Raw genomic sequence first — 24937 nt, 5'->3', positions numbered from 1 at the left:
CCAACTTGGTGGCCCACGCGGTCACTAACCGGGCAATAACGAGGACAAGAAGCCTTGGTTGACTGTACCGGGATCACACTTCTGCCAAGTTTAAGTGATTAAAACAATCGGCAGGTATTTGAAACAAGGCTTCAAAGTCGTGAAAAACCAAGCAACGGAACGTCTAATTCTCATTCTTGATACTATTTTGACACAGAACTGTTATCAAGTCACCGAGCGACTGTTTTCAACTCGTGTTTCTTTTGAAACAAGTCACCCTGATTTAATGCCGTGATGCTAATGGATGCTAACAGCATAGCGCTGTCATGTAGATTTGAGTCGTTTGGATGCGCGCCATTGGCGAATAAATTACACGTAGGGCACTTTAGCAGCTAAACACTTAACATCCCCGCTCATGCATATATACGTATTTATATTAAGACAGGAAGAAAATAAATAAATAACTATATGCATGATAAAGCGAGAGTCCTTCGGGAAGCTTCCGTCGCCGCTTCGGTGATTGTCGTTAAAAGGGAGAAAAAAAAAGCCAGACTTTGCGTAATTGACTGCTCATTTCTTTAAGTGGCCTATTGGCAGGGCAGCCCTGAGCATTTGCCAGCGCATTAAAGATTTCACTCGCTTTATCTTAACTCTGTGTGGACGTGAACGCGGTGGTATATGACTCAATTAGGCTATTGTTGTCATCGAGTCTTGTAATTTACGATACGCGGCGGTACCTTGAATGCCCCACCAGACGGGAAAGCTACAATTTGGAGGAAAAACAACATGTATGACATAGCCCACAACTTGCTGGCTGATATGGAGGCCTAAATGGGGTTTTGGTTTGAGCAATATTTTGTAGTCTGCTATGTTAGCATAGCCGCGGACTTGACTGACGCGGACCTGTTTTTACTTTGAACCCCCGACAAAATGGAAGTTCTAATTAGAACAATGTCCATGTCTAGCATGCTAACATCGAATGTGCTAGCAACCCAATGGGAATTGCTACAAATGCTAACATGGCTAACACACTTTATGGCAGGATAGCAATCTGAGTACAGAACAGCGCTCAGGCAGATCAATAAAGACTTGAGATCTTGCCCTGCCATCTGATACTTTTCCTAATGCGAATGGCTGAAATGCTAACACGCAAACAGCTTTTCCCTGAGGTCAATTACGGTCATTTTTTGCTCAAGAGCCCGAAAGTGACCGCGACCGGACTCTCTCTCTCAATTCCGGGGAGCGGTCGCCGACTTCCCAGCAGGCCGAACGTTGCGGCGGGCCACAATGTGGACTTGAAATTTCATTGCTGGAAGTCAGCTCGTGCGCTTCACATTCCTCTCTCGTGGGGTGCAGCATTTGTGGCGCCCCGGATTTAGTGCCTTAAGGGATGGATGGGATGGTAAGGAGGTTTAGTGGTGGTGCTGCTGAGGTTGGGGGGGGGTCGTTCTCTTGTTTGTCTCTTGTTTGGCCTGCTTGGTAATCCGGCTTTGTGCGGCGTGAGGACGGCACACAAAGTGTCAGTGTTCAGCAAGGGATCGCTGGGCTAACGCTCGCAGACAATCTGAGAACTGAGAAAAGGGCAAAGTTAATTACAGGAAGCCTCAAGAAACAGCTTGTGTTTGGATTGTTGTTTGTTAGTTGATTGGTTAAGGAGTTGCCCGCTTGCTTGGGTAGATTGACACTGACTGGCTGCAGTTAGTTAGTTAGTTAGTTAGTTAGTTAGTTAGTTAGTTAGTTAGTTAGTTAGTTAGTTAGTTAGTTTTTTTATGTTTTGTTTTGTTAAGAAATGTACACCAAATGGCAGCCCCTGCAAGACTGAGCCTGGCAGTTTTTGTGTTGCGTTTTTTTGTAGTTTGCAGATTGTTTGGCCTTGCCATAGTTCTTGGCACAAGAATGACATTGGTTCTGTTTTTTTTTTTTTGGCTTATCAGCTTGCTCTTATGAGCCTGAGGTCCATATAGTATATCTATATATTTTTTTCCCCCTGTGCTTCTTGTGTCTCCTTTGACTTTGGGCATTTTTCAGCACGCCTCTCTTGCCGTCACCCTGTCATGCCGCCTCATTGCCGTCATCCATCCATACGTGCTTATGTCTCCTGTGTCCTTCCTTCGCCATCTCCTCATTTTCCAACTCTTATTCTTTGATTTTTGTCAGCGGCCGCGCCTCCCCCCGTCCCCTCGCCGAGCCCCCCCTCCCTTTTTCTCCCAGCATGCTCTCCTTCTCTTGTTTTCATGATGGCGGGGGCGCGACTCCAGGGGTGCTTGTCTCAGCTAACTGTGCTTGACAGGCAGGACTGGTTTTGTGGGTCCCCTTCTTCTAAAGTAGGGCTGGGCTGGGGTGGGGGGGTGAAACAGGGGCCGTCAAGATTGTTTGTGGTGGGTTTAGTTTATTTCATTTCATTTTGTTTATTTATACGACTTAAATATGTTCCTTTCTGATTCTTTTTTTCCGACTTTCCATGTACTGTGTCATCTTTTTGTTTCTATTTATTATTGTATATACTAAGATTCAGGTGGCCACTTCTGTTTGTGACTTTGAATCATGTGTTATTTATGTGTTTGTATTTATATTATTTTTGTGTACATGAAAAAGGTCAACTGAAAAATCGTGCCGATGACGCTCGTGTCATCAGCATAGCTTACGCTGTCCCCTCGTACTGATATGTAAATTGAGGCGCCATCCCAGAGGGGAGCAACATAAGGACTGGCATGGGGGGGTCTTTTGGAGGCCAGAGGTGGTCTGGAGGACACACACGCACGTACACACGCACACACAAACACGCACACACACACTCACGTGTAGGCTTATTTGGGGGCTGGCTTTAGTTGGAAACAGATGGGCGTAGTTTGGATGGAGAATGTGTGTGTGTGTGTATTTGGAGTTGTGTATGTATATACTTTATGTGTGTGTGTGTGTGTGCGTGCATGCGTGAGAATCTCATTTTGTCTGCCAAGAATACCAGTTATGTGTTTTTTCTACCTTTGCACACACATTTGTGGCCTGCCTCAGACCTTTACATACGAGTGACTATATGCTTGTGTGTATGTAATGTCTCATCACGCGCACGCCATATCAAACACATCAAACTGATTCCCGCTAGGTGTCTCCTTCATACTATACCTCTACCATCATCATCTTCGTCATCATCAGCGTGACACACACAGGCGCGCAGGCGCACACACTTCAATGCAGATAAGAAAAAGGAGGCTCATAAATCAGCCAGATGCACCTCTACAGTGCCTGATAAATTTGCGGTGTAAAACAAACAGCCTGCATGCAAACTCAGACACATAATAAGTTGGGGGAGGGAACCCCTTAACAAACACACACACACCACCCGCTCGCTCGCTCGCTATCGTCCAATCAGACGACTGGCTTGTACTGCGGCGTTATCGCCGAGGATGAGGAGTCTCAACAGGAGGTGAAGATCGAGGGAGCGTGTGAGGACGAGGGGGCAGATGGAGAGGGGGTAGATGGGGGAGGAAGACAAATGGAGAGAGAGAGAAAATGGCGGGAAATATGCGGAGACGCTTTGGATCCCTCCAGTGTGCAGTGTCGGCCGTTGGTGTACCTAATGAAGTGGCCATGTTAAAGGGCCCAGCCGGACCTCGGCCAAGGCCACGTAAAAATAGGTCGCACAAAGCCTGAGGAAGGGTTTTAAATTAGAGGTTCAACACATGGTCCAGGTTTTCAATTGGGATTTGGATTTCCAGAGAGGGTCAAAGAGGTTCAAACGGGGATTAGGGTTTCAAGATAAGCTTAGCCTGTCTAATTAAGCATTTCAAGCCTAAATTCGAGTTTCAGGCCAAAGCTGGAGTTGGGCTTCAACCAGGATTTCAACCATGATTTTAAGACGAGGTTTCAAGTCTGAGTTAGGGTTTTTAATTTGCTTTTTCAAATGAGAGTTTCAAGCCTGGGCCTGCCTGGGTTTATAACAAGTTTGAAGGCAAGGTTAGCAATCGCCACAGCCTGACGTCTTTCTGTGTCCCGCCCAGACGAGGACCCCCTGCAGCCCGTCACCTCGGACGAGACGGTTTCGGTGGGCGGAGCTGTCACGCTGACCTGCCGGGTGGCTGAAAGCGACAACTCGTCACTGCAGTGGTCCAACACGGTGCAGCAGACGCTCTACTTTGGCGAGAAGAGAGGTAAGAGCTACCCAGTTGACATTCCCCCCCCCCCCCCAAATACTTTAGTTGCCTGCCGTGAGGGTGACCCCAGTTCCGTGAACCACTATATCATCAACACTCACCTTTCCTGGGGAAAGTGACGGAAAGTTTTCCTAGCTAGCGCAGGGCAAACGTCTTTTGACGGCCAATGGCGAGGACCACACAAATGAGAAAATGAGCCTGGTCTCCGGCACCATGGCAAGGCAAAGCATCTCAAGGTCGCTCTCGGCTTTGAAGGCAGCCGACAAACGCGGCGGGAAACGAGGACCGCATAGGGAGGTGGCCGTAATCGCGACGGGGGAAGACCGCCAACAGATGTCTACGCAATCAGAATTCCGCCGCTGTCGTAAAAACGTTGTGATTAGCTCTCAAGATGCTTAGTTTTGGTTTTGGAAATACTATGCTGTATTTCTTGCGCGCAAAATGATAACAAGGCCATTATTGTGTAAAAAAGAGCTCAGTCAAAGATATTTGAAATGATATTTGTTGGTTGCTGGCCGGCCGGCTGGGTGGGTGATGCATAACTGAGGTTTTTGTCCGCCATATTTGACCATTTGTCTAAATTGAAGTGGAAAATAATTTCAAGAACAAATAATTTGACAGCAGAGCAGCATGAGCTCCAACGCTCACCTCGCCACGTTGACACCTCCGACAAAATGACCAAACGAGGAACCGGGCGGCAAATGAAGAGTCGCGGGGACAGAGATAAATAACCCATGACAGGATGATGGATGTTATTTTTGCCTGCATTTCATTTTATTTTTTTGAAGACGCGACTGCGCCACGTTGATGTCGCGAGAGCTAGCTTGACACGCCGAGCGTCGATGATGGATGGCGTGCGTTCAAAACACAAAGACAAGGAGGCATCGGCCTCGATTGATCAAAATTGCCACGAGCAAACGAGCTCATAAATCAATTGTCTTACAGTATTGTGGCTTTGAATGGGATCGTGAAGGAAAATTGATCCATACTTGATTTGGCATTTCATTTGGATACATTTTGAATTAGAAAAATCTAGCTAGTTTGATTGAGCAACACTTGAATCATATGTTTCATTTGCATTCATTTCAAAGCCACATACAGAGAAAAAATAATTGTCTTCTTTTCAAGCAAGCGCAGTCACAAAAGTTGCGCCGTCTCGTCCTTAATAAATGAAATGGAAATATTAATTGTTGCGGGACAGCAAGCCCCGTCGCCTTATTAAATCCGATATGGGGATGACAAATAATCTTCCTTCTTTTTTTTTTCCTCCCTTGAAAACACAAACGACGGACCCGGCGTAGCCAATTCTGATATATTTTAAGTCTTTAATTCTCCATCATTTATTTTAAGAGCCTTTTAAGGTCCCGCCGATCGCCTTGAGGGAATGCGTGGGTGCGCCGCCGTGCTGCTAATAGAAGAGATTAGCAAGGCTCGCAAACAGATGGTACTTTTTTTTTTTTTTTCTTTCGTTCTCCCGTCCGACGTTAATGCCAAACCTACGGGAAGACAACGAGACTGAAAAATTAACGAGATTCTAATCAAGCAAAAAAGCGCCCGGCCACTCTTTGTTTGTGGGGAGTCTGATAAGGGGAAAAAAAATGAAACGGAATTGTCGAGTGAAATATCAGGTAATGGCTTGACATTTTCTGTCTTTTATTAAAGCAACCACTGTTTGATTGAAGTGCAACGAGCAGGCGGTGTTTGCCAAAAGGTAAATCATAATCATCTCTCTTGGCACCGGAAAATACGAATAACTTATCTTAAAAGTTGAAATTGTTACAATATTTACACTTAAGCATGCGTTTTCCATTTTCACAGATGGTGAGGTGATGAAAGGAAAAAAAAACGCACACTCTCGAGAGATTTGCAGTAAATAGTAACATTTCCACCCGTAAAAAAAATCTATATTTTGACGCATCTCTTAATATTTGGCATCGTATTTAGCCAGAACACAATAGCCTGCACGACTTTGAGTCGTCATGACAACAGAAGCTGTTTCCCCAATTAAACATCACCTCCAAGCTGTTTGGACAAATGCAGATGACTTGTTTGGAATGCAAAAGAAAAGTGGAAAGGTCGCACGCCTCCACCGCCTCCCTCATGCAAATTCACTTGGCCCATGAGAACCAATTGTGATTAAAAAAAAAAAGAACGCGTTGAGGGAATAAAAAACAAACCGTTGTCTTTACCACTTGAAAAACACATTTTTAAATCAAAATCCATTTTGGAATTGAGAAATCCTTGTTGCTGTTGCACCCCTCAACCATCACGAGTAGAGTCAGAAAAAATGGTCTGCCGTTTTGATTCTATTTTTGGGTCATTTTGGAAACTGCACCCAAATTGGGACCTTGGGACAAACCAGCTCCGCTAAATTTCCCAGAATTGGACTTTTCAGCATTGCGCTGTCTACACCAAAAATCCCACTTGCGTCCACAAAGGGTTTGTTGCTATCGGGGTCACCTCAAGCTGCCTTCTTTGTATGTATAGCACCGTTTACATTTTCATGCGCGGCTTGTCGACAGGCATCGCAGGCAGCCTCCATGTGTCTGCCTCCGTTTAGCCAGCTAATGGCTCCCAAAGCGCCGCCGCCGCCACTGCCGATCTGGACGGCTCACCTGGTGGGAGGCGAGTCAGCTTAAGTGCAGCCCGCTTGTAAATCACTCCATTAAGTAGACGCCTCCTCCGGTTGGCCCACTTACAGTACGAAGCATCCTTAAGTGAAACGTGTTGAAACTGAAGGATTGAGACAAATTTGGAAAGGGGGGAAGGAAAGGAAAAAAAAAACACGTATTGATCGACATTGCATCAGTTCTTCTGGCTCTCGGGAGAGTATATTAGCTGAGGCCGACGCGCCACTGGAAAAAAAGTGAAGAGACAAAAACACTTTGAAAGTGGTTACATGAAGGACTTTTTCCGTATTTTGACTGCCGGAGCGCCAACGTGCTCTTCTGCTCGTGTCCTTAAAAATAACTCGGTGTGTAACGCCAGACGCGGAGAGACTTCAAAGTTACAAGAGCCAATTTATTTGGATTTTTTTTCGGGTTACTAAGTAAGCCAACAAATTTGTCACTACGGGATTCAGTAATTGGTCCTTCTTCGCCGGCAAAACAATCGATTGGGCCTATTGGTCGTTTTGGCTTTGAGATGCTCGCTTAGGCTGTTGTGAAAACGTACTGTATCATAGATGAAGAAAATGTTTGGTATTTCAAGCGTATCGCTGATGGTTTAAAAACTGGAAAACTTCGGTGCCCACCAAATCCAAGCGAAATGTAAAAAAAAAAAAAAATCCACCTTTCATCAATCATGCACACTTGCAAAGGTGATGAGCGTTTTCATTCCATCTGAAGGCACGCATTGAGGTGGCGCCGAAGGCCAGGAGGAGTAGGGAGGGGACAGAGGTGCGGGCTTAACACGTGTTTGATGAGCCGCGATCAATCGGCGGCGGCCTTTGATGAGAGTAGACGGTTTGACGGAGCAAAGCCGCCGGCCCCTGAACCGCCATCGGCTCGTAGCGAGACAGTTGTGGCGGCCTTCGTCGCCACATTTGCCAAAATTTCCATTTCTCAGCTGATCAAGTAGATCAAGAAGAAATTGTTTTTCGGTCGCTTTAGAAGCCCCGATGAGATTTTTTTCCCTTTTTGTTTTGTTAATTATCCAATCTTTATTTCAAGTGCATTGATTCAGTTCGGAAAAATCTCACGTGTGGCAGAAGTATTAGCACGCACAATTTTTTTGTGGGCCTTTTGCCAACAAAACATCTCATCTTCTGTAAGATGGCTTTTGCTCCCGCCGGCCGCTGAATTTCTGTGGTTTGCAGCATCAGCTAATAAATGTGTCGATATTTTGTAGCATTTCTGAGCCTCATTAAAAAAAGAAAGAAATGAAAGAAAAGAACACCTGGCAAAGTGTCTCTCTCGCTTCTATTTGTCCAGATTTGAAGTGTGAAAATATTTGCCTTCCTCTTGCACTTCCTCCTGGCACACAGCAAACAACACTTGCTGCCAGAGTCGGAGCAAAAGGAATTATGGATGTGCTGAGCCCACACCAAACCTATATCTTTTTTTTTTTTTTTTTTTAACATCTTGCATTATTTATGCTTTTACGTTTGAAGTTGAAAGAGCATGGCAGAGATTGAGGGTTTACGTTTAGACCTCCCGATACGTCGTCCAATTTAGTCGGAAAAAAAAAAGGGATGTCAACGTGGGTCGAGGATGTTTCTGTTGGAAGGCCTTGCGCTCGTGCACTTTGTCTTATCCAGTAGCTGTTCAACTTGCTGCTCAGAGGTACTCGTGGGAAAAGTCTCCGTACTGATCGTGTGTGCCATTAAAAAAATAAAAAACAGTTCATTTTGGGAAAAGTAGTAACAGCAAGGAAGAAAATATAAGCGACAAAATCACAGTGGGTGACAAATGTGTGCCATGTCAAGCGACCACAACTGAATTAAAAAGAGTGCAAAGTCCAGGGGCACTGAAAGTGCGCCGCTCATGAAGACAAATGGAGTGACCTTGCCCACTGATAAAGCGTCAAGATAGAGTAGTCTTGGATATAATAACTGTGCGTGCCAGTGAAACAAAGACAGACACTTCATAAAAAAACGAGTGAAGTTGACCAAAACTGAAATGAAGAAAAATAGCGACGCTTTGTCTTTTTTTTTTTGCATTTGTCGTATGAAAAAAAGGGAAAAAAAACAACAGTCTGTGACATTTTTAAATGTCAGTCGCACCACAAAGAATTTCCCTAAGTAAATCTCTCGGAGCACCTTCTCAAAACTTATGAAAACTATGTGACCTTTTAACCAATAGAGGTTCAGGTTGGAGTTTCAAACCTGGCTTGGGGTTTTAAGTGCTTATAATGAACCTGTAACTGTGACGTTTCTCTTCAGTCTAGCGTACTTTGGGGAATTAAGTGCGCGTTTGTTTTCCCCCCAACAATTTCCGGCTGCTATGAGCCGTCAAAACGCAACGAGACGACAGTAGACGCAAACACGACAACAAAGTAGGACACGCTAGCAGATTAGCATGTTAGCCCTGCTGGATTAATTCCCTTTGGCGACATTGCCGCATGACAAGTGTGACGGCGCTTTGAAAACGACAACAACAAAACGACAAGGGAAAAAAAGCGGCGGAATATTTAAGGCACTGATCCCGACTTCTATTTCTTCTTCCACGTGTCACGCGGGCCCCTCTCAAGCGCTGCCGAGCTAACGCGTCACCGCCGCCGAGCGCTAGCTGCCTGTCAAATCGGCGGCCGACTGCGTGTCAACAAACACGTTGTCACGGCGACGTCAAAGGGAGCTTTCATGTGGAAAGCCGACAACAACGGCAACGACACTTCTGCCGCTCGCTGTTTTTTTTTCTTTCAAACCGGGAGGCTTGCGCATCCATGGCCTGCTGTTTCAGGGAGACGGGAAGGGAGGGAGACAGAAAGAGAGACAGGAAGAGCAGGGAGACGAGAAGACAGGCAGGCAGACCGGCATCGTTCCCACCATAGACAGCAAAGGTCATCATCTATCGCTATCAAAGAATGGGCTTTCATCCAATTGCATCATCATCATCATCATCATCGTCTTCATCGTCATTTTCCTCCTAATCTGAGGAGTTCTCCTCTGTGACACGCCCACAAGTGTCACTCTTCATCCTCCTTCCTCACCATCCCTTTCTTGCCGCCTCGCTCACTTCCTCTTACATCATTTCCACACGCACACGTTAATTCCATATTCCTATTTCACCTCTGCCGCTCTCTCCCCACCACCACGCCCCCCCTCATTTCCTTGCGCACCCCCCCCTTTTGTTCATCCTCCCGCCCGTCTGTTTTGCGTCCCGTCTCCACGGGCCTTTTCATCTCCATTTTGTAAAGCTCGGCTCTCCCCTTTATTGCAGCAAATAACCAACAGCGGCGCACATAAAAGTAGTGCAATATTAATAACGGCACATCCAGCACTGAAGCCTTTACAGAAAGTTTGCACCCCGACAGAGCAGGCACACCCCGCTGCTGCAACTCACCCTTAAGAAAACGGCAACATTGCAAATAAAGGCGGCGCACGAGATATAGTTATTGTGTATTTATTGTACGAGTTGCTGCGTGTTCAATGTGGCGCGTGCACACCACACAATCCCCGAAACACTTAATACTACTGTAAATGTGAGAAATGCTCGCATCCGAACGGCAATTACATTCGGAGGACTGACCTCATGTAGCACCGGGGGGGTTGTTGAAAATGTACACAAAACCGGGTACAAACATTGTCGCTCATTTGCAGAGAAACAATTACATTGAAAGGCACTTATGCACCCTCGGGGGTGCGTACACCACACACGAGCTTCATCGGGGGGTTCGCACGCAAGTTTGGGGATCCTTAAATAAATACATCACCGGCATAAATTTCCTAAACAATTAAGAAGGCAACTGCCGGCAGATAAGATTCCACTCACGCCCCACCTGGGGTGCGCACTCCGCTTTTGGGGAATTTACAGGCCGCAGTGTGAAAACAGTCAGACTCAGCGTAAATATGTATTCAAAACGCTCATTAGACGGGATGCCGCCCGACTTGGCTGATGTACAGGATGCGGTGCAAAACTCTGATGAGTGCGCATAAACGCCCACGCGTGCAAAGCGAAACGGAGAAAAGGAGGAAGCCCGGCAATTAGAAGCAGGAGAAAAAAGGCAGGCCAGCGGCGCCGCGACCGGCTTGAGCGTGAAATATTGATGAGGGTTGGCTGAATGATATCTAACCACAACGTGTTGTCGTGGTGGCTGCAGCGCTGCGAGACAACCGCATCCAGCTGCACCGCTCCACGCCCACCGAGCTGTCCATCATCATCTCGGAGGTGCAGATGTCCGACGAGGGCGAGTACACCTGCTCCATCTTCACCATGCCTGTGCGCACCGCACGCGCCACCGTCACCGTGCTGGGTAAGTTTTTTGTTTTTATGAGGTCAGAGGTTCATCATTTTTTAAATGAAAAAAAGTTTCACTCAGTTCTCATTTTCTTTTTTTTTTTTTACATGTTTCATTACTGTTCTTTAAATATTTTCTTCAAGGAAAAAAAATATTTCAGCAACTATTCAATAGAAGGTACATTAAATACATTTTCAGAGTGAATTTAATTTTCGGATAATGATAAAGAAAGCTGCCATTTAAAAAAAAAAAAGATAGTTATTGCAATTAACCCCCCCCAAAAATCCATTAAAAATCATTATTTGGTGACCTTGAGAAAGTCGCCAGCCGCCAGCCCACCCGTCAAACGTGGCTCTGAACTGCGGCGAGGTATCGATCCGTTCAAAAGATAACGCGTCAATATTTGACGTCGCGCGTTTGTCAAATGCAGTCTGTGCGAGGTCTGAAGCAGCATTGCGTACCAATGAGGCGATAGCGATCGTCCACGAGTGCATTAAAAATTGAACAACGACGGGCTCACGAGCCAGCGCACCAACGCACCTTTCAAAACGATGTGCGATGGATGATGTGTCGCCACACTCCATCGTCCACACATAGTCGTTCTCGTGTGACATTTCTCAAGTGTTGATGCTTCTCACTGCTGTCAATTACAAGCACCTCCCCCAAAAATGCATAATTACCGCAAGTGACAATGCACTTTTTTTTCCTTGGCTGACAGTTGGGAGTCTCCAGATGCTTCTTCTCGAACAAAAACAAGTATTTAATCAAGCTTGACATATTTTTGTTCCCTTGAAAAATCGGGCGAAAAAGGTTTTATTTTTTCCTTTTAGAACGTCGGCATTCTTACTAAAATGAAATGCTTTATTCTGCTAACATTTTACCTTTTCTATTTGACCATATTAACATGAAAAAGGCAAAGAGGCGGAATATTTGTCCTTTTTTTTTGGGACCGCATTCTACTATCACCTTGCACCTCGGCTGACATTTGGGCCGCTCCCACGAGCTGATGCTTTTAATTAACTTCGGTGCACCAATAAACATTTTGTCCAAGAGGGGCGGGACAGCCTCAACGACCAAAGAAAAACAAAACTCAACCAAAAAGAAACATTTTGACGCAAAAGCCACAATGTGAGCGTTTCATTTGCATGTGGCTAATTACCCCTTTATTTCCTGGAGAATTACGGCACAGCATCCTTTTAAAGGCACACACACAAAAAAGAAGGAAATATGGCTACAATTAGTTGACAGCCAAATAGAGCACCTCACAAATCCATTCTTGAAAGATGTGCATGCGTGCAAAGATGATTAGCCCACAATCCAATCAATAAAACGCCAGCGTACTTTATTGCTCGTGTCGGAGAAGCGTCAAACACACACGCATGCTAACCTTTACTTACTGTTGCTTTGGGAGCAACGCTGCGGTTACGCAGTGGCACATCCGTCACTCCAACAATGTTTTAATAGCCGATATTTTCTTCCATCTGTATTAGGACAAAGATGCGCATCGGTTACTACAATGGAAAGCTACTCAAAAAATTGACTAGGACAGAGAGCCGCCTTTGGCTAGCTTTCAAGTAGCATGTTTAGCACGTGTCACGCCCGCTGTCGTTTGTTAGTCAAGTTTATTTGTATAGTCAGTGTGTTTTTGTTGCTCCCAGGCGTCCCCGATAAGCCGCACATCTCCGGCTTGGAGAATCCCGTGCAAGAGGGCGTCACGCTCACCCTGACCTGCACCAGCACGGGCAGCAAGCCCCCTGCCAGGCTGCGATGGTTCCGCGGCGACCTGGAGCTTCAAGGTGTGTCAGTCACATAGTTAGTTGTGCTTGCTTTGGGGATAAGCATCCCGATCCGGCCGCGACGATGTCGGGATGAAAGGATGAAGGGGCGAGGTCGGTACACCCCCCCTCCCCTTCCTCCCCGGGGTTCGTGACTGATAAACGGCGGGAAATAGGCAGCGAGGAGACGTCAGCGGAAGACAAATGAAGTGATTCTTTTTCCCTGTCGTATATTCCGACAAATTGCAGCCGCGTGACTTTTGACCCGCCTCGCCACAATGGACACACGGGCAAAACAGCTACAGGCCCCTCATATTTATTATTTTATTTTAATTATTTGGGTGGGGGGGGGGTTCAAGTCCACGTGTGCATGTCTGCTCCATGACAGAATGGCAGCGTGTGTCTGTGTGTTTGTGTGTGCATGTGTGAAGACATTGTGACACAGTGTGTGTGTCTTGATGAGAGAATGACAGCATGTTGTGTTTGCGTGCGTCTGTGTGTGCGTTAGCAATGTGTGAAGTGTGTGCGCGGGCGTGTGTGTGAAAGCAAAGACTGCACGCGGGTTGCGGATGAGGGGGAATTAAAGGCACCACAGAAGAAGGCGAGGCAAGGTGGCTTTGCAGCTGACTAGATGTGAGGTGGCAGGGAGGAGGCGGGCGACGGTGTCGGATGAAGCAAAAAAGGAGGGGGGGGGGGGGGGGGGGGGGGCTTCGGGTTTTGAAGAAGAGGCGACCGGAGAGCGCAACGGGAGAAGAGTTAGCGAGAGGCTGGGAAAGGCTGATGAAACTGAGAGAGAAATCAGGAAAGCGGATTTAGATAGCGAGATGGACCGCGTATGTGTGTGAGGAGAAGAAGTGGTGTCGACTGAGAAGAATGAAAGAGCTGCGAGGAATGTGTTAGCTGAACGGCGTGAGAACGCCGTGGTGGATGGAGCACTTGGTGACATCCGAACAGCCACACTTGAGGACAAAATGGCGGAATTATCCCACCCGAGTTCTAGCAAAAAGTTGTCGCATTCTGTTGTCACAAAAATGTCTCACATGGGCAGATCTAGATTTTGCAAAAAAGTAGACAAATGATCTTCAAAATGTTGCTAGTGTATTAGACATCTCTTATCTTGATCTTTGGCTGCATTTGTCTAAATGAAAGCATCAAAGTGGAAAAAGTGTGATTCCCTCGAAAAAATGTTGCACTGCAGCCATTTTCAAGTCAATATTCTCTCCACTTCTTTTGACACGCTTCACATCCTGCTGTGCTTTGGCAAATCAAAGCATTTTCTCCTCTCAAAAAGAAAGGTACATTAAGTTTCGGGAGATCCACAGCTTGCGTAGCGCTCGCCACAAAATATATTAGGCGGGATCTTTACCCAGGGTCAGAAAAAAAGACTTGTCTTTTCTGTTACGCAAACCACAAAGTGGATGGAAAAAAAAAAACGTTTTGTGTCGGCCGCCGCCAACATCCATGCGCTGACCTCCAGTTGCGGATCATCACCGCCTGAGATCTCCTCTGGAATATATATATTATTATTAACAATAAAATGTTTTCAGACATTCAAGGCCGTTCATTAATGAATAAATTTTTTATGGTAGCAGAGTAGAAATAAACAGCTGCGTTTATTTTTCCCCTCCCTTCCGTGCTAATCTCTCTAACATGATCAATTCAGATGATCAAACGTAATCCCCAATGGATTGTTCTTTGTTTGTAGCGGCGCCCGCCAACTACTACGCTCGAAAAGCGGCCAAGGCGGCGACCCCCAACTTTAACATCGACGTTTGTGGTGGCAAACCTCGCCATCAAAGGCGAGGAAAAGCCCCCCACACCTCACTTGGCGCCAACGTCACATTGATTAGAGTCACAAAAAGAATGAAACAAACACATGACGGTTTGAAGGGGGTATTTTCCAAAAGTCCTTCAAAGACAAACTCCTCTGAGACTTTTTCCCAAGCCAGAGTACGAAAAATATTTTCTCTTTGGAACGGCTGCCTAGGACAAAGGTAAGCTATTATGCTTACGTTATTGATGTTGGCCGGCCGAGCGAGGATTTATATCACTTTACCGCTGAATAGTAATTTCAGTTCTCGTCACTTTATGGACACTGGTGGCAAAATGTGAAAAGCACCTTGCGAGGCAATTTGGATTAGCGCTAACAAAAAGCAGCACAGACAATAATGAGATTGTCCCCGTCCAGTCGCATTTTCACAAATAAATTCACAAACTTCTAAGCAGGTCATTCATTAACAAATGATACCCTAAAAGTATTTTCTTGCTCTCGGCACCTGCCCCCTCGCCGTATTTTTCATGTCAGCAATTTTCCTGCGGGGGATCTCCACATTGAGAAGCCGATTGATTTTCAATAAGGCGGCGTCCAAGTTACTCGCCCGCCATTTTAATCCCGCTTCGGCTCCGGACAAAACACGCCTCGCCGTCCTTGCTAATTATTTGGCGAGGAATCGTTGGCCGTATCTCCGTGATCAATAAAGTCATTGCTAATGAACAAAACATTTCCAATCGATGGGATGTGACAAGCGCCTACGCCGGGAGTTTAATTGAAAGCGAAGTCCGCTTCACCCGGGCGCCGACATTTAGTCATGCTGTTAATTGTTTGTTGGCGCACCTGCGCTTTGTACCAGCCCACCTCACGTTTTTTTTTTTTTTTTTTTTACCTTTTTCGCTCGTATTTGTTTGCCGAAGGCAGGGGGCCAATGTGGCATTGTTGGGTGAGCGCTATATGCGGCGTGTCGTGATGGATTGGGGAACAAAACACCGGGGGGCGCGTGGCGTCGCCGCGCACCAAACACATTTTTCATTTAATGGGAACAAATAGGCATCGCCGTTGTGCCGCAGCGGCGGGCGCAAAAACTAGAACATTCTAATTAGATGATGGCTCGAGAGGCTCTATTTTATATTTTGATTTGTCTGGCCTTTACCTACAGCAGAGCGGCCGGACGTGGTGGAGTCGGTCCCGGACGAGCCCACGTACAACGTGAGCAGCGAGCTGAGGCTGGAGGTGAGCCGCACCGATGACAACCAAGTGGTCACCTGCGCCGTGGACCACCCCTCGCTCACCCATGGGGACAAGAGGAGCGAGCAGGTGCTCCAGGTCTTATGTAAGTCACCCGATGGCCGCCAGATAGTTTGAAACAGAACGACTGCTCAAAGGTCAAATCAGCTTAAGCCGAGCGGCTCGATGATGAGTTCTGTTCCTTTTGAAAACGACGATTCAAATCAAAGGCAAAATCCGTGCAGCAAATAATGACTTGAGTTACAGTAAATAAGTACTGGGTGAAAAAAGTGTTATCAATCGGCTTTACTGAGAAAAAGAAAATAAGGAGCTGACGCTTTTTTTAAGCGCATTCGCAAGTGAAGTACAGATAACCTTAGAAAAGATGCTGCTGCTGGATGAAGCTGTAAGAGGAACCTTTGGTTAGGGAGTAGCTAAGAGGGGTGCACACATTCAGGTGGCGGCGCTGCCATCGTGTGGCCCACCCAGGTACTGCTTTTTTGTGTGTAAGGCACGGGAGGGGGGAATTATGTCATCGTGGGGGGTGGCTAGCAGTTGCCAGTCCATGGCGATGTTCTAGAGCGTGTATCTCCCTGTGTCCTGGGTGTGCCTGCACCCATTTCACTCTTGTGTTGCATAACGTGCATGTGTGTGTTGTCATTTACAGATTCCCCGAATGTTGAGATAGCGCCCGAGAGCGATCTGCCTCGCGAGGGGGAGAAGTTTCATCTCGAGTGTTTGGGCAATAGCAACCCTGAGTAAGACAGCATCAACGTGCACACACACACACACACACACGCTCGTGAGTTATAAATGTTTCAAAACTCCCATCTCGACACTAAATGCGGCAAGCTCGTAGTCACATTCACCTCTGAGCGAACGCGAGCTAGCTTGAGCGTTGACTCGAGTCACTTGTCATTGCCTAAACAATGACACATAGATTGCATGAGCCGTCTCGTCCCGAGCGAGGTATGTGGAGTCAAAACATGTAAACACAAGACCACCAGTGCACTCATTACATCTATTACCTCATGTCAATTGCTTCGAAAATATTAATCGGCCGCCTGGGGCAGATAAAGGCAACATCGACACAATGCATCGCAAAACTCACATAAACACACATGCACACATGAGCCCAATCGCTCTCTCGCTCTCTCTATCTCTCTTTGTGGCCTTTCTGAATTATAGATGAAGCTTCCCGCCACCCGCATTCATCGATCCAGTCCCTCCCCCTCTCTCGCCTCACCTGCCGCCAATTTGCGCCTTTCCACTTCTTGTCACCTTGCCCGCCCACCTCCCCCTTGACACACACCCCTTACGCTCTTCCCCATAATGATCTCCACTGGCGCCTTTTCCATCATAGCGCATACAACCGGACTCCCTCCTGTCAGTTTGATTGACAGAAAGTAACGGGAGTGGGCTTATTGGCGTGGCGGGTGGGTCCTGAAATACGATAGCTGGATTTACCCAAGGTACAGAGAGCTGGGCTAAGGTATTCATTTAGGTAGGCAGTTGAACCCTCTTGTATTGCTTGAGGGAGATTGGTCATTTAGCAGGCCGGGTCAATCGCTCGCTAGGTCATCGTTTAGGGTCAGCGAGGGAGGGAGATTGATTAGATTCCAGCTTTGAAACTATTCATCATTCTTCAGATACTCTCAAACAGAAATAAAAACAAAAGTGATGATAACGGTAGTTAGCCGTCGTAAAAATATAATTAACAGTCGCGTGAACGTTAATAATCCCAGAGAAGAACGAGAGAAGAGGGTCTCCTGCCGGCAGTAAAAGGCGATGGGCTCCCCGTTACCCGTTTACCGCCTCGCGGTGACAGATCGTCCGCAATTAAGCAAACAATTAAGTCGGCATTTAGCGTCTGTAGCTAAGTGGCTGTTATGAAACATTACGCTCAAAAGTCAATGTGCGTTTTACGGTCCCGTGAGCGGCCCGCTAATCGCTCGGAGATGCTGTCGGCGCTGCCTGCCTGCCTGCCGCCAAAAAAAAAGAAACCAAGCGGCCATCCGAGTCACCATCGGCTGATTGTTGCACTTTTCAAAGGCGATTGTTGCACAGTAAGGGAAAGCAAACAATCTGAGAACAAATGTTGCATTTTTTTAGCTTTCATGTCACACATGACGGGGCGGGACGTGACGGGCTAAATTGAAAGTGAGTTCACGTGTGTGTGGATTGCAGATGAAAATAATCCCATTACTTTGCTGTACAGTTTGTACACGCAACAGTTTTTTTCTATGGGGGTTCGTTCTCTTGGCGTCCCGGCTAGCCGTCATTGTAATTACCAACGAGCAGTGTCAGGATGGCCTCATTTGCATAATTGTTTTTCTTTAATTTATTTTTTTTTTTAATCAAGAAGCGCGGCCGCTATCGCTCTCATCGCCCGATGGATTTTTCGCTAGCGTTGGAAACGCCGATCTTTGTTCTTCTTCATCCTGCCTTTCATCCTCCCATTGAACGGCTGTCCGCTCTTCTCAGTGTCTTGTCGCCGGCTTGCTTTTGATTTCATTTTTACTCTCCTTTTAACACCCCCCTCTCCCCCTCCTCTTCCAGGCCATCGTCCTACATTTGGGAGAAGAAGGACGGCGAGCTCCCCCCGCTGGCCAAAGCCGAGGGCAACTTGCTGCGCTTCGAGGCGCTCAACAAGTCAGACAACGGCGTGTACCTGTGCTTCGCCGATAACGGCATTGGGAGCGGCGTGGGCGACTACGTGCTGTTGGTGCAAGGTAAGCCAAATTCCACCAATTTGACCAAGTGGCTTTTTAGTTAGCGTCGTGCAGCAGGAATGTTTTTGGGGAGAAGTCCTGGATTCTCTTGTTTTTCCCCATCTTTTTTTGGTCTTCTAATTTTGTTTAATTTGTTTCCTCTGATCCAACCGCGTTGCCTTGCCTTGACTTCCGCTTTTGCCTCGCACTTGGCTCCCCTTTGTCTCCCGTTTTGTTTTGTGCGGTGCGCCACCTTTTCTACAACTGTCCCGCAGAAGATCCCAGCGAGTCCCCAAGCGCTCCCCCAACCCCTACATTTTCCTCCCTGGTGACCGACAGCACTTCCTCACCCCCCGAGCTCTCCTCCACGGGGTCCCCGTCTGAATCGCCGCCCACCACAAATGTGGCTAGCGCAGCCACCACGGCGCTTTCCAATGACCTTTACCCCGACTTGAGCGACTCCTCGGCAACGCTTGCGCCTTCCTCCCCTTCCTCCACAAATGTGGCTAGCGCCGCCACTACGGCGGTTTCCAATGACCTTTACCCCTTGAGCGACTCCTCGGCAACGCTTGCGCCTTCCTCCCCTTCCTCCACAAATGTGGCTAGCGCCGCCACTACTGTGCTTTCCAATGACCTTTTCCCCGACTTGACTGACTCCTCGGCAACGCTTCTGCCTTCCTCCTCTTCCTCCTTCACTCCCTCAGTTGTTTCCGACGAGCCGAACGGACGTGGCACCCCCACAGGTAAAAATAATAATCATTATTCGTCAACAAGTGTGAGGCCCCTGCCCACCGGGGCAGGCAAATAAATACGCTGTTGTTCAACTTGGAGACAAGTATTTGATGTGCATGTCGGGATTTCACTGCTTTTTGTTTTCTTTCTTTCTTTCTTTCTTTCTTTGTCGCCCCTTCCCACTGCATCCACCCGGCGATAACACAAAACCTCTACACACACACTCACTCACCAAACAATCATCCCCGGTTTCCTCATCCACCAAGATGGCGCTGAAAACATCGCAGGTACAACATGCGGCTGTTTGTCACCTTCGTGTGGGCCGGCTGGGTGCTTGTACACGAGTTTCACAATCTGATGAGTTGTAGCAAGAGATACTTGCGGATGGCTCCGTTTGCATGTGAGGAAGTTTGCCAGGGACCTCTGGGGTTAGGTGTGTTGCTTTAGAGACAAGCCAGCTACTTAGCTAGGCAGGCTAAGTAGGAATATGTATATAATATGTAGGTTATTGAATTGGGTCGGGAAGTAGATAAGTACCAGTGCCACTGGGACAGTCGCTAGCGGGGACGTCAGTTTGCCTTGGCTAGAGTACGGCTGCTAGGTCGCTGGTTGTTCACTTTGTTTTCTGCACTACTGCCACCTACAGGATAGGAGTGGAAGGAAGGCAAGCAAGCAAGCAAGCAGTCGTCTCATTATTACCGCTCTTGTATCGAGCTCATTCGATTGTGCGCTCCTGTGGCCCTTGAGTTGATGTTGTTCCGTCCTTTCTTTTCCCCCTTTTTGCTTGTGTCTAGTCTAGTCTGTCTGTCTGTCTGTCTGTAGTCTTGTGTTTCTGCTACCACACACACTCACGCAGAGTCAGTAATGAATGTTTCATGGCGACAGACGTGTGTGTATGCGACACACGTTCCAGCAACACAGCAGCCTTTGAGTGCTACTGCTCAATTACACTGTGTCCGCTGCGTGTCCGCTGCGTACACGCTGCGTGTGCGCTGCGTGCGCGCTACGTTTGCGTGCGGCCGTGGGTCTGTGTGCCCACACTGACAAATGGGATTAACGGCCTCTATTGGTAGTCTTGCCTCGTCAGCGCACCCCCACCTCGTTTGGTGCACACGTGTGTGTGTGTGTGTGTGTGTGTGTGTGTGTGTGTGTGGGTGAGTGTGTCCCATCCTGATCTGTGGTGAAAAGTAGCCCAAGTAAAAATACTCATTCAGTGGCAGCCTTTTTCAGAACGAGCACCCGAAATAATAGTCACTGCAGCAGTTTGTGGTCCCGCCACTACTAGATTGATTTACATTTGATGTATGGCTCGTTTCTAATTGTGTTCTTTGCTTCTCTTCTGCTTCTTGACCCCCTTTGACCTCTTTTGGCCTCCTTTCCTTTTCCATCTTCGTCCATCCATCCATCCATCCATCCATCCATCCATCCATCCATCCATCCATCCATCCATCCATCCATCCATCCATCCATCCATCCATCCATCCATCCATCCATCATCTATCCTTACTTGGCCCACCTCCTCAAAACAATCCCTCCTCATATTTGACACCTACTCTCCTGAACTCATCAACACCCCCCCCCCCCCCCTCCCCCCCCCGCCCCTTTTCCTCCTCCCGCTGGCCCGCTCAGACCCTACGGCCATGTCGACGTCATCGAGCGTGGACCACGCGGTGATCGGCGGCGTGGTGGCCGTCATCGTTTTCATCCTGCTGTGCCTCCTCATCGTCTTCGGGAGATACCTCATCAGACACAAAGGTCTGGTCCCATCATACAAACGCACGCACCAGTTGGGCTCCACACAAAAAAAAATTGAAGCAAGCCCTCCTCTTTTTTTTCCAATTTTTTCCATAGGAACGTATTTGACCCACGAGGCCAAAGGCTCGGACGACGCCCCCGACGCCGACACGGCCATCATCAACGCCGAGGGCGGAAACTCCGGAGCCGAGGACAAGAAGGAGTACTTCATCTAGGGTGGAAGAGGAGAGGAAAGGAAAGGAGTGGAGGAAGGAAGGAAGGAAAGCAGAAGGCGCAGGAAAGAACAATCTTCCATTTTGTTTTCACCACTCTCAGTTGGTCGAGGGAGGGGCGAAGTTGGGGGTGAGGACTTTGTCTGCATCGATACAGGGACGTAAGATTTGCACTGACACGCACGCACGCGCACACACGACGACTCACTAATACCTTCTTGTTACGTTTCCATGCTTTTCTAACTAACTCCAAAATTGTAACTTACATTCCTTCCCGAGTTCCCGGCCAACCTGCACCCACTCCAAGGACATCCTCCCCCTTCCGTCCCCACAAAATGGTACGAGCCGCTGCCTTGCACCAGCCCCGAGGCCTCTCCATCTACACTACACACCTATACATATAAATATATATATATATATATACATATATATTAAAATATAAGCATTCTTTTTACTGGGCGGAACCGTGTCGGGCATGTGCGCCTGTAAATAGAAAGGGGGGGGGGGACTTGTCGCTCTTGTCGCTCATGCATCTCACTTCCTCAAATACTCTTATTGCGTGCAGAGTATCTGAAAAAATACTAAATAAATGTCATAATACGAAAAATACCAACAATGGTGTTGCAATGTAAACTAACTTCGACTGCAAATATTTGTATCGGTTTTGTTTTTATATCGTTGTTTTTTATTTGATTTATTTTTTTGTTGAACCATAGAACTAACCAAAACCACTCAAACTAATCCACAGAGTCCAAAGCTGCTCACGCAAAAGCAGACGGGCACGCCTCGCGTAACACATTCCTTTCGTGACACTTTCTAACCGTGCACAATACAATACATAACCACGAGAAATCATTCAAAGAGTAAAAAACAAAAGTTCATGATATGTTTGGCCACAACATCGTATGCAAGAGCTCCTCCTGCTAGTTGATCTTGAACCGTAGGAATGGACTGAAAAAATCCACCGACTCAGGCTGGACTGAACTTTTGGGCACCCCTGTTTTAGGTTCATTGGTACATTCCGGTTCCCGTAACGTAGTGTCACGTTGGCTGGGGAAAGCCAAGGTAATCTTGCTAAGAGGCTGTGGGTGCTGCGCCAACGCAAAGTCACAAAGTCAGCCAACAACTTTCATGTCCTCGTCTTCGCGCTCGTCCATTTCTTTTCATTCTTTAATCACTCAGCCCGGGGCGGGGCCGGGCAGGGCTGCGTCCTGATCCCTTTTGGCCCCTCCCAATACTGCCCTCACCTTCCATATACGTGATGTGCTGCTTTCGTGGTGGGCTGCCCTCCCTCCCTCCTCCCCGAATTTATAGCATGTATGATTGTATGCTTGGAGCGGATGCATTTGGTCTGGAAGAATGCGTGTAGAAATCCCCATCACGTGTTGTATAGGAAGTCTTCACGGAGAGAGAAGCTGGTATCGCTGCAAAGTGTCCTCATACTTTTGTCCAAAATCCACGTTCTTTCATGTGGTGTCCCAATTTTTTTGTCGTACTTCCTGTAGGTATTTGGTGAAAAAAATGGTCTCCGCTGAAAAAAAATCACATTTCTCCCTTTCCACTTCCAGTAGGTGTTCTAATACTTTGTATATGTTTACCATTTTTTGTTCTGGAATGTTCAGGGAATCTCCTTTGTAATCCAGTAAGCCCCGCTGCCAATCAAAACCGGCTCATTTTTTGTCTGGTTTTTGTTCTCCGTATGAACATGGGCTGCTAATTGAGATGGATGTTGATGTTGAATGCAACGCTTCCTCCCTGTGTTCTGTGTGAAAGACCCTGCCTGTCAAAGACGGCTTTTTTTTATTGTGCATATGCTGTTCTCTGTACAAAACCCCTAATTTCCTGTCCTTGGAGGGCAATGTTACTGTGTGAAATGTATATTGGGGGTAAAATGGATGTGTGAAATCACACAGTTGCCCTGGACTTTCACACAAAACCCAGCAAAGATCCTCATGTTTGCTGCTTTTGTGTGATATTGACCAATATACGCTGTTAATTTCCCAATTTACCGCAAAAGCTGACTTATTTTTTTTATCCCTTTGTTTGCTGTTTTCCGTATGAAAGGTGGCAACAGAAACTGCAAATTCCCTGACTGCCTGTCGATGCTGTTTTGTTGTTGTTTAGCTGGTTTGTGTGTGAAAAGCACCCAAATGCAGCACTAATTTTCCGTCAACACATCAATTACGTCTTTTCTCCCCCACTTGATTGTATGAAAGGTTCCCAGAGGGACTGCTGATTTTTTTTTTCTCTTTGTTTTCTGCGACCGACTGATTCGATGTAAAACCCCCTAATTCATTTTTCATTCCATTTTCGTTCTGCCTGCAATTTTGTCTCATGGAAAGTCCTGCGTGAAAGGGGCTAGCGACCGTATGGTAGTCTAGCTTGCGTGCTACCATATGCTCAGCTAACCGCTACAACAAAGGCGTATAAAGTAAAATGTCAGGCGATTTGTAGCAATTCTAGTGGAACTCAACACTTGTTTTGTTTTGTCCGCTGCTGGCGTCTGCACACCAGAGGGGGCGCTGTTGTCAAACACCCGAGATGAAACGCCAAGAAGAAGAATTAGCTGCGTTGTGCTACCAAAAAGTGTTGTTTTGTAAAAACATTTTAAAAATAATCTGCAAAAAACCCAGCGGACCTATATTTGCCTGTAATCAGTCGTCCTGTCCTTCGTCTTAGCTAATGTGCTAGCATGTAGCTTGCATGAGAACCAGTGAGGTGGTGTGTAGTGTAGTGCGCGCTGGACAAAATGTCCGCCGTCCTCTGGTCTGCAGACGCTGTTCCAAAATGTTTTGTTTTTTTTTAATTATTATTATTAAATTATGGCATCTCTTTTTCTTTTGTTTGATTTATTTTTTTTAGATGTTTAGATTCTCCTAAAACTGTACTGTAGATTTGTTTTTTTGTATATAGTATTTCATATCACAACATTTATGTTAATTGGTTGAATGATGATGTCACCAAGCCGCATGCTGTGGTTGGCTCCTATGTTCAAATTGTACTTATTTTGATTTTCTCCTTTAGTTATTTTTTGTTTGTTTGTTTGTTTGTTAAAAATACAGTTTTGGGTTGTTGACTACAATAAAGATGCAATTGGGTTAATTTCACTCATCTTGGTCCTGCATTTTTGTACCCCCGAATTGTGCTTTTAAATATACCACAGAAATGGCACTGCCGGTTTTAAGGTGTTCATTTCTCTGAAGTCAATATGAAATTTGTGCTTTTTTTGTGTATTTTAATTTAAAAAGTTAAAGGCTCATTAATTTGTAAATATGCCACAAAAACGCCTTTTTGTGTTTACTATTTTGCACAAGCTTTCAACCGCGGCACTTCGTAAATGTGCTCCAAAATGTGTGTTCATGCAGTTCACAATAAGGCCAGCAGAGGGCAGTACAATCCAATGAAACTTCCAACGTGCGCTATTGACCATAAACCGTTGATTTTTTTCTCTCAAAATTATTGCATTTTTCTTTTTCTTGAATTTCATGCCCGGTAGCATGACGTCATATCGTCATTTCTATTTTAATTTACATTTGTGAATTTCATTTTACTTTACTCAGTTTTACTTTTAAATTTATATTTGTCTTTTTATTTGCGTGCTGTTGAGCTTTTCTGATTTTTTTAAAGGATTGCTCTATGATTACTTTAATTGTATATGTTAATTTTGTATTTTTATTTTTTGTATTTATGCTTATTATCTATGAATTTTTGTTTGTCAATGTGC

General features: G+C 46.4%; 1 protein-coding gene across 5 annotated transcripts in view; it reads left to right on the top strand.

Annotated features, from left to right (window-relative positions):
• cadm3 (cell adhesion molecule 3) overlaps positions 1-24320 on the top strand; it is a 45549-nt gene extending 21229 nt beyond the window's left edge. Inside the window, exons 3-12 of one of the 5 annotated variants that reach the window (XM_088396509.1) lie at positions 3978-4127; positions 10890-11042; positions 12686-12823; positions 15739-15909; positions 16471-16561; positions 18363-18535; positions 18790-19257; positions 19513-19533; positions 20876-21001; positions 21098-24320. In XM_088396509.1, the coding sequence (XP_088252635.1) occupies positions 3978-4127; positions 10890-11042; positions 12686-12823; positions 15739-15909; positions 16471-16561; positions 18363-18535; positions 18790-19257; positions 19513-19533; positions 20876-21001; positions 21098-21216 (1610 nt within the window). In that variant the 3' untranslated portion in view covers positions 21217-24320. Of the gene's footprint in view, positions 1-3977; positions 4128-10889; positions 11043-12685; positions 12824-15735; positions 15910-16470; positions 16562-18362; positions 18536-18789; positions 19258-19512; positions 19534-20875; positions 21002-21097 lie in introns of all 5 variants that reach the window. The other 4 variants (XM_088396508.1, XM_088396510.1, XM_088396511.1 and 1 more) reach the window with 4 other exon arrangements.
• Positions 24321-24937: the final 617 nt, after the last annotated feature.

This window comes from Syngnathus floridae, chromosome 14 (genome assembly GCF_059516105.1).
Source record: "Syngnathus floridae isolate MCC-2025c chromosome 14, RoL_Sflo_1.0, whole genome shotgun sequence".
NCBI lineage: Eukaryota > Metazoa > Chordata > Actinopteri > Syngnathiformes > Syngnathidae > Syngnathus > Syngnathus floridae.
Note: the sequence above shows the minus strand (reverse complement) of the source record. Positions and strands in the feature narration are given on the sequence as shown.